We start from the raw sequence: 10,263 nt of genomic DNA, 5'->3' as shown, positions 1-10,263 counted from the left end.
GTGTGTACAGGTCAGGAGATGTAACAGACATTTTATAGTTCTTAAATGCAACACAAACACAGAAGTGTTCACCCAAACAGTGTGTGTGGGTCATACCATGTTCGAGGTTGGTGTCCTGGAGATGTGTCTTGTCCAGTGGGTCTGTGAGGGCAATTATACTGACTCCAGAGACAATACCCGTTCTGTAGCTCTCTATCAGTGTTTCCAGCTGCCTAAAACTGTGCTGCCTCACTCCTGAACACTGGTGACCAGAGCGCACACACACACACGCATGTTTTTCATTATGAACACTGCCTTACATTCATTTGAATTCAAGTAAAAGAGTAGGGTAATTTCACTAAAATTATTTTTATGATGGGGACCAGCATCTCATTCCCACACATGGTGCATGCCCCCCCCAACCACACGCACACACACACAAACAAACAAACACAGCACAGAATGTGATATGTGTTACTGATCTTTACCCACCTCAAGAGACCAGCCATCAGTAGAATGTACAAGCCTGTAGGTGTGCACAAACGGTGCTTTCCTGAACAACACAAAGTTGAGGAATTAAGATTTTCTGTAATATGTGTAAACTTTGAAACTGCACAAGTGTATGCACATGTTCTTATCTGGTGATCAATTTTGAAAGGGAAATTGTATGTTGATCTGGAGTACAGACTTACTCATTTTAGCTTTGGGTTTCACACATGAGGTGAAACCACACTTGTAAATGATAAATCATTGTAGAAAGTGGTCAATGTAATTTTGTTTGTTTGATATATTGAATTATTCTGTTCTGCAGCTACAGCATTCACTAATACTCATATATTTATTGTTTAACTTTTTTTGAAGTAGTGGGTTGAGTTGGAACTAGTTTTAACTACTTCAGGTAGTTGACACCAATGTTTCTCAACCTATGGGTGGCACCTTTCCAAAACAAGATAAATCAGAGGGGTTGTGAAATATTTACTGGGAAAGAGGAAATAACAGATACACATAAACATTGTTCTTTTGTGAAATATTGGTGTTACTGGCTTCCAAGAGAGTCAAATGTGAGAAAGAGGAAATGTCTCTTCAGTAGAGCTATAAACAACTCAAAGACATTTGAAATATGAAAACAGGACACACTGCACTCACAAGGCAGAAGATACCAGTTTAAGCTTTGCTTTGCACAACAGATTGCAGAGGTGGCATAACACCTCGGTTTCCAAAGAGGCGCCCACCAGGGTACACATCTTGACAAATTGGATGAAGAGAACAATAACTGCAAAAAAGTAAATGATTCATAGAAATAAAACTACATTATAATTATTATGTGTATAGTTTATGGTAACAGTGTGTGATATACTGAAACCCAGGCCCATGACCATCTTTCTAATTACCTGCCAGTCAAAACATTGTTCATCACATAAACTATTGTGTTGTACCATGAAGAGCTTCAAGAGCAGCTCTGCCTGCTTTACCAAGCGCTGCTCTCAAATATTCAATTTATTAACAATTTTCAAACATTTGCCATAGTGTTAGGAATGGGAAATCCCTGTTCTAAGGAGTTCCTGGAACATTATTCTGCATTCAGTTTCCGCTTTCTGCCTTGGTGAAAAGGACTTGAATTCTTGTTATTTATTTTTATTAGTTCTTGTTTTTCACTCATGTAGCTATGTACGTTGAGTTTCATGGCTGGTTTCACTGCATTATGTTTGCCTCAAATGCAAACACAAGTTTCCTTTCATAAAAAGTCTCTACAATGCCATCAAAGCCTCTTTGAATAAAACAAGACGACCACGAAAATATTTTCCATGTCAATCATTTAGTTCAAATCACCAGAACTTAGGAAAACAAGTTTGAATATAAGCTGTTTAGTTTTTAAATATATATTTTCTTTGCTTTTACATTTCTCACTCAGATCTTAATTTTTGCATGAATAACTTCTTGCTGCAGTTTTCACAGTCAGTACAAAGATATATTAGGTTGCTCTCAGTAACTTTTGTTTAAAGTCCCAGTGTCTTCAGTTTGGGACTTAAGTCAACACAACGTAAACAGAACAATCTCTTAAATTAAAGATGCACAAAACATTGCCATCGTTAGTGTTATGGTTATATATCCTGCATTCTGTGAAGTCTACTACTTTAGTTACTTTACCACTTAATTTAATGACTTGAGTGAATTTCGACTAGTTTATTCATTCAACTCATCATTTCAAGAAAAAAGATCGAGGCTCAGAACAATTCATGTTAAGAAGTTGTGAAGTATTCCTAAAGAAAGAAAGATACTCACTGTAGCTTAACAAGAAAATTCTAGTTTATTCCTTTACATTCCTGTGTAACAGTAATAGTGAAATGCCCATCATTGTCTAGGCCTAACATTGTAGCTGCAATTATACATTGACAACATTAGTTTGTTTTTCTAATACTCAAAAGTGGCCTCAAACTCCTTCTGTGGATTGTGGCTTTAGTATGGCTCTGAAATTTCTTTCTTGTCACAAAAAAAAAAATTCCAAGACAGATTACCATTCTTTTCTCAAGTAGTGTGCAGTAACAGACATTGTTCATGGACCATTATTAAAACATGGAGGATCACTTCCATTTAACAGACAAAAATAGAGCTGTCAGTCTCATTTCTTGGAATAACACAGTGGAGTTGGGTACACTTGGTTCCACATTCGTTTTTTGGTGGTCCAACATTATTGAAAAAAACGTCCATTTTCAATTTTTGTAGTACACTGACCTCACACACAGACAGTAGGCCCCTTGAACTGTCTCGCTGTCTCTCAGCAGAAAGCTGCCCTCCTGTCCAAATTTTTCCAGCAGCCTCTCCGTAGCCTTGCTTCCAATTCTCCCATAGTAAATAGATTGGACCAGCACCCCCTCCCTCTCCATGTTGCCTCTGTGGCAAGCACCTATATGTCAAGGAGGTGGAGGTGAAGCAAGTTGAACAGCACTAGTGTGAGAAAAGCGATGAAGCAGGAAAAGCTTTTCTGGTTTTCACACTTTTCTCTCTTGCAGCTGCACCTCACATCATGCACTTTGTCTAATGTGAGTAATGGCTTTTATCTGTCCAAAAGTGAAAGCATATTTTTAGTTCTTTTGTAACATTTTACTTCAGTTCTTCAGAGAAATACCCCCATAAATGCACCTAAATTCTCACCCCTTCTCTATCCTCTTCTCTTTTTTCGTGGTCACACTGTTCAATGAAATGAACATTTCTTAGTAACAGTAGATTATGTGTTTTTTCATTCTATTATTAACAGTTATATACGTTTAGGCCTCATGGGTTGTGCTATGATAAAAGCAGTTTTAATACACCTTCAGGAAGTAGCGCAGACAAATACTGTTGGGAATATAAAGCCAAATGAAACTCATTTATGACAAATTCATACGACAGAAACAGTGGTATTAAGCAGACAGATAGGTGCATACAGCAATTTCCCACACATTAACCACCAGCCAACCCACCCACCCCCCTCCACACACACAATGCATGCACTACATGTACAAACACATCAAACATAAGATCTTTTATTCAAGGTCGATGTGTTTTTTAGAACCACGCCGTCTCTAACAAGATCAAAATAACAAAAATTCATGCGTAATCCAACACCTCTCAGTTTTATATAGTTCCATGAAAATCATACAAAAGATATCTTAAAAGATCTTTTTTAGACATAAAGATGTGATGTTGTATAGCAATAAAAAATGTTGGTTTCATGGCAGGTTGGTTATTAATACACTCATAAAAAGTATAGCTACTACACATATAATCACAGGAGCACTATAATCATGCAAAACAAACATCTAAACATGTTTCAAAAGACACTTTAAGAGTCTACATGCGTGAAGCCCCAGAAACTCCCTAATGTTAAGAGACACACTACATTTCATCTTATTTCTAACAGTGGAGAAAACGCAGGTGGGTACACGGTAATGCTGTCTTTAATTCCCGTTTTATTTTGCTAAATGTCCAGCAGGTGGTGCAGAAACAAAGCCTAACACATGCACTCCTTAGAGAGTAACCTGGATGATGTATTGGTCGGGTTCCTATTAGCATTACTAATTTAGCCCTGAAGAATCACACCAGCTAACCAAATTTGATCTGCTCTTTTTCATTTTCTACTTTGGGAAAATGCACAAAGTTATGTAAGGAAACAATGTAAGGTAGCAGTTAGGCTTAAACCAGTTACAGACCCAGTTACTGTTCAGAAATGTCCAGCCAAAACAATTGGAAATTAGGTAAGTCAGAGGAAACTCTAAAACCATTAATGTACAATAATGCAGATTATAGTAATTCAAATGTTATTAATATTTTAATATTTGTCATTCTGAAATTAGATTTGTCTTTGGCTTGAAGGAGTCCATCACAATCACATAACAGTTTTATTCATTTAATGTTGGAGAAAGATTTGAAGTAGAAGTACTAATACCACACTGTAAAGTACTCTGTTATTACTAAGTGTTCTGCATTGAATATGTTAAGTAAAATAATTTATAAATATTGTATACTTATACATATACATAAAATACTCAATGCAGAAGAAAGATCCTCTGAATAACACAATTCTATATCATTTGAATGAATTGTTACTCCGACATTAACATAAATGCAGAATTTGACTGTAGTATTTAGTGAGAGTACTATAAGTATGATTAAAATTGTTGCCAATTTATGAAACAGTGCGGCACACTTATCCTGTCTGTACCTTTTAACTCTCACACACACACACAAACTCACCTGTCAGGGGTTGGTTACATTTATGTTTAGTTTTAATAATATAATAATAAAAATAAAAATTATAATATTTTTTAATTAAAAAACAAAATAAAACTAGCAATCAGGAACAAGTCAGAGGACTTTGATTCTGATTCTTTTTTCAATTTACATTTTCATAAAAATGCATACCAAATGACTGATCTTCAAATTAAATTCTGAATAGTGTTTTAAAAAGTGAACAGTATGCTTTTCATTCTCCCTTTTACCTCTTCTTTTAGTCTTTGGTTTCCAGGGCATTGATGGCTTGAAGCTCTGCAGAAAACTTCACACTTAGATCTCTGTTGGCCTGTAGAAACACCCCCAGGCTCGTTAACTGCTCAGGGTGCTACAGAAGAAAGAAGAGTTAGTAAAATTCATGTGATATGTCTCTTTTTATGTGTTATGTCTATCTCCACACTTGCACATGGACAGCTATTTAATTCTTCACACCTGTGTCTTTGCATCATAATCATCATCATGGAGTAACTCCTGCAGCCTTTCTTGTAGCAACTCAGCTTCCCACTGGCTGATTAATTCAGCACTGCTCATCCCTGTTCTGACAGAATCCGACTCTAATCCCTTCAAGTCCACAGAATCCATTTGGTCCACACCAGAGACCCATATTGAGAAATCAGCCCTCAGCATCTGGGCAAAAAAATGCACTGTAAAAACTCACCACCGAACTTATTTAAGCAGCAGTGTACACAACCCCAAATACACAGGTGAACACACTCACCTCATCTATCTGTTGTCCAGCTGTTGCCATCTGTGGTATGTGGCTGAACTGCCTTACAAATTTTTTCAGAGTGGTCTGGTAATGTCTCATCCACTCATCCTTCACTCGCATCTCACAAGAATGCATCAACTCATTCCTGTATCGGATCACCTGGAAACACACACACACACACACACACACACACACACACACTATAAGTTGAGAATGTATTGTAATTAAAATCTTTTTACAATAGTGTATACACTGATCTGCCAAAACATTACTACCGGTGGTCTTAATAAAGGCGTGGATGACACGGGTCAGCATGGCCACTCTGAGCACTCTGCAGCTACAAATTCCCATACACAACAACGTAATACACTGTCCAGAGGTCATAGAAGTACACAAACTCAATATTCAAGTAAAAGTACAATTACCATTTCAGATCTTTTGCTCAAGTAAAAGTACTAAAGAGATTATCTACATTTTACTTAAAGTACAAAAGTAACACCACTCCACTTAGAAAACAATGTATTTTTAACAATACTGATTATGGTAATTATGACAATACATGAACAGTAATTAATAAAAAAATAGGGGTTAAAGGTCATTGTTGATAAATGTGGAGCTTATTTAAACCATGTTAAGTAATTAAACCATAATGATACTTAATGATTTATTAGTTCAGAAGTTTTCATAAAAAACAAGTCATATTCTTTTTTTAGAACACCAGGTTTTAGTAAATGTTGTGTCTAATTAGTGCAAGTTTAAATATTAAAAAAAGCATAAAAATACAATTCTTTTACATTGTCATTTTTACTGAGTGCAGTCTAGACACCTACATTAGGTACTCATTCCCTCCCTACATCTTCAGGTTTTGGTTCAGTTCAGAATGTTACCACGCATCGCACAGAAAGTCTGGCACATAAACCTCTGTGAAAACCACAATGGTTGCTTTTACTCTTCAGCTTTTCTACAGATGAATCAAAGGAGGTACAGCATGTGCTGACACAGATTTTGCTCCTTTTGGAAAGAGGCAAACCACTTTCACCAGTTTCTTCACTACAGCTTTGTATTTAACAGACAGGTATGAGTGTGGTATCGATATGCTAAGAATGTTCTGAAAATGTCAAACTATTCCTTTAAGTATTTATATGCAGGCATTTGTCTTTTGATTCGCTGTGGCGACCCCTGAAAGGGAAGAGGAAAAGAAGACAAAGAAATAACACCATGTCTTTATTCACTTAAGAGAAATAGAATATATGTATTTCAGCCATATTTCTGAGTTTTAGTATTGAATCTGCACAATTCTGACCCTGGTAAAATTTGATCATGTAACCTTTTTCTGGCCTGACAGTGAGAGGCCAAAGGTAGTGCAGTATGCAGTTAAAACAATACAAACCTCTCTAACTAATTTTCCATCCACAGACAGGAAACAATCACAGTAGTTGATCAGGTTGAGCAGAGCCGAGGCGTCGCACTGATTTGCCCCCTTCACTTTCCCCTGACCTCGCGGCATGTAGGCCTGCAGAGACAGAGAGAGAACTATACGTTCTGGTGAATCTTCAGATTGTTTGAGAACTTTTCAATGTTAAAGTTTCTTCTTGCTGCCATAAAGAACTATTTTTATTTTTGATTAATGTGCATAATATTCTCCCTGTTAATCAATTAATTTATTTTGATTGTAACACTACATCAATGCTTGACTAATACATAATCAGCAAATAAATTTGATCAAGCTGCCAGGCAGAATGTAAAATTAGTCTCACCTTCACAAGCTGTTAATTTTGTGGCTGATCAATGCATGTTACAGCACTGACTGTAAATTGTCCAAAGATATATAATATGTTTAATAAATATTCAATTAGTTTTAAGGATTTAAATTAAAGACTGGTGATAGGATAAAGCAGAGTAGATGTCCTATAAAATGTCTTTTAGCAGTTTTGTATTTAATATTGACAACCTTTTATTCATTTATTTATTTATTTGTCTTTTTAACTTATCCCATGAGTCCAGGGTTGCCACAGCAGTTCATTGTCCGCATGATGTTTTTTTTACGCATCTGGTTTTTTTACGCCAGATACCCTTCCTGACACAACCATCCCCAATTTCTACTGGGCTTGGACCAGCACTGCACAGCTAGGGATGGGAATGGGGTTCAGTTGCAAGAGACACGTCTACATATAGCCGCCGGGGATCGAACCACTGACCCTGTGGTCTTTGGACGACTGCCTTACCAAGCTGAGCTACAGCCGCCTCATTTATTATTTACAACTGTTCTAGGCTATTTAATGTGATGCAAAAGTTGCCCTCTAATATAAAATCTAGTCAGATCTTTTAAATTTAAATGTGTGTGAAGTAGTATGTAGTTTGTAGAGAACCTTGGCCAGTTCCCAGTGGTCTGTTCTCCAGGAGGGGGGGGAGCAGTTGTCCCAGTTCACAGTAGCATCGGGCTGCCTGTGGTGCCTCAGGATCACTTTTTGCCACTCGGTGCACAGCCTGCATGTCGAGGAAAGCTGGAGACATATAAAATACAAACACTCACACACATAAAAGGTAACTTGACTGATTTTCCACTTGCTTCCTATGGTTGTAGTTTGGGGAGTTTGTGCCCATTATCAGTATTACACTTGCACGTACCAGAACAAAAAAAAAAATCGTCCAGGAGACATAACTTTTTAGTCTTGGTCGAAGACAGAAGACCTTAACCAAATTGTAAGCAAAAAGAAAACCTCCTATAGATGATGTAATAACACAACCAGACTCAAGATATTTTAATATATAGACTAATGAAAATTAGTAGGAAAGTTTAACACAATAATACATATATACAGGTACTCCCAAATTCGAACCATAGGAGGCCACTCATGTAAAATAAAAACCACTGGGTTGATTTGAGTATGTTACTGTGAGAAAACATGGGAAATGTTAATGGTAAAGAAAGAGTAAATATGGTCACACTGACTACACGTCCTAAGTCACAATGGCTCCCTAAGCCCTCCCCAATACAAAGATGGTGTCCTGTCGACCCAGACCCAAGTAAAACGAGCAGGTAATAATGGTTCTTCTCAGGGAGCGGAATACCCCAGATGGTTAGAGAAGGCGTATATGAATTATGAAAAATCAGAATTATGTCAAGAGTTTTAAACCACCTCCTAGGATTTAAAAAAAATCCTCACGTGTTTATTGACTTCCACAGGAACCAATGGTAAACACAAGGGGAAACGGATATTCACGGGGACTATTATGTGTGACAACAACAACGTTTAAACGAACAAACATTCAGCCAAGACTGAACACATAGTTTCGAGACTAATCTCACCTTATTCCCGCTGGGTTTACATGAAGAGGTGTGACACGGTTTCCGTAGCAGATCGTTTTGATTGAGCAGGTCCCGGTGGAAAGCTTTCATTTGTTGGTTGATGAAAGGATGGAGACCTTCTTTTAGTATGAGCAGACATCGTCCTGCTTTCAGCCAGTTTTTATAATCCCTGTCGTTGAGACGTAACACCAGCTCCTTACGAACCATCACGGATTTGTTTGCAAATGAAACTAAAACATAAGAATCATGCCCTGACAAAGTCCCATTTTAGCTCCACCCAGCCAGTGCAAAACATATTATGGACGCAAGATGGAGCCAAATGCCAAGATGAAGCTGTTGCTAGTTTGTGAAGGAGATGTGTTTGTCTCTATGAGCTTTAGGACATCTCTGACTGAAGACAACTGCTCTAGCTGCTTGTTCAGGCTTGGTATCAACCCTAGACAACAAGGTTGCAATGTTAATACACACATGTTATTCTAAGCAGACACTGGTATACAGAGAGCTTAACTGCTAAAGCATTGGAAACAACATGATTAGAAGCATTGCTTGAAGGTACATTTGCAAAAAATAGCTTGCAGTCAAATTAAATAATGTCTATAGTTTGATTGATTGAGGCATAGTGCAGACATTGTTAGTAATGAAACACTGTCAAATGATTTGGCATTTTTTTGATGTATGTATATTTGTCTGTTGTCCATGCATTCATGCATTATCTTTACCTCTTATCCGGATCATGGCAGCCTTGAGTCTATCTTAGCTGCCATTGGGTGAGAGGCGTGCTACACCCCGACAGACTGTTCTTTGTTAAGTAGTTGGTTTTTATGGGGGTCAGTCAGGCTGCTTACGTGAGTTCCAATGATTTTACCAGTAACTTTAACAATCCAATATTTACTGCTGACTTTAACAATTTTGTTTAATAAAGTTTTTAGTTTAACGCTAAGACAGTCAAACTAAAAGATAAAAAAATGTGAAGACACTATAAATGAAAGTTCTCTAGAATAGTGTCATTCAAGCTCTGTCAACCTGAGCAGCTGTTGCAAACCAGAAACTGACTTATGCACAAATTACAGTATGTTGTCAATTACGATGCCACAGTATTTATAGGACTCTACTGTCTTTATAGTATGCTATTACAGTGCTGACAGAACCTGCAACATTACACAAAAAATACATATACACACTATTAGTTCGTGACATTCAACTCAAGTTTCACCGCATCATTTTGAAAACCTGTCCACCACAGGACTAGGACTATGAGACCTTTTCTCAATGTTCAGCCGACAGACTGCCACTGTGTCATCTGCAAATTTCCAGACTTGACACATTTCAAACTTGCTGAAACAACATTATAAAATCTATTATGGAGCACGCAGCCCTGTTGTAAACAATTTACTGGTGTTGTCAGATCTGAGAAGAGTTTGTTCACTCTCACTCTCTATGTCCTGCAGGTTATGAAGTATAAAAAAAACATTCTGATGTTAAATGAAATACATAT

At 37.2% G+C, this 10,263-nt stretch overlaps 1 protein-coding gene across 3 annotated transcripts; it reads right to left on the bottom strand.

Annotated features, from left to right (window-relative positions):
- Positions 1 to 2,746: 2,746 nt before the first annotated feature.
- Positions 2,747 to 9,052, bottom strand: zgc:153935 (uncharacterized protein LOC777611 homolog). 3 transcript variants are annotated; one of them, XM_067475188.1, is made up of 7 exons: positions 8,769 to 9,051; positions 7,828 to 7,962; positions 6,849 to 6,971; positions 5,468 to 5,617; positions 5,182 to 5,376; positions 4,959 to 5,077; positions 2,747 to 2,884 (listed from the first exon to the last, which is right to left on the bottom strand). In XM_067475188.1, the coding sequence occupies exons 1-6, from the start codon at positions 8,973 to 8,975 to the stop codon at positions 4,967 to 4,969; spliced, it is 921 nt and encodes a 306-aa protein (XP_067331289.1). In that variant the 5' UTR covers positions 8,976 to 9,051; the 3' UTR covers positions 2,747 to 2,884; positions 4,959 to 4,966. The 3 variants fall into 3 exon arrangements, with proteins under 3 accessions (XP_067331289.1, XP_067331288.1, XP_067331290.1); XM_067475187.1 differs by lacking the exon at positions 2,747 to 2,884 and having other exon boundaries at positions 3,256 to 5,077; XM_067475189.1 differs by lacking the exons at positions 2,747 to 2,884; positions 6,849 to 6,971 and having other exon boundaries at positions 3,256 to 5,077; positions 8,769 to 9,052.
- Positions 9,053 to 10,263: the final 1,211 nt, after the last annotated feature.

This window comes from Channa argus, chromosome 14 (genome assembly GCF_033026475.1).
Source record: "Channa argus isolate prfri chromosome 14, Channa argus male v1.0, whole genome shotgun sequence".
NCBI lineage: Eukaryota > Metazoa > Chordata > Actinopteri > Anabantiformes > Channidae > Channa > Channa argus.
This window is presented reverse-complemented; position numbering and strand designations above follow the sequence as displayed.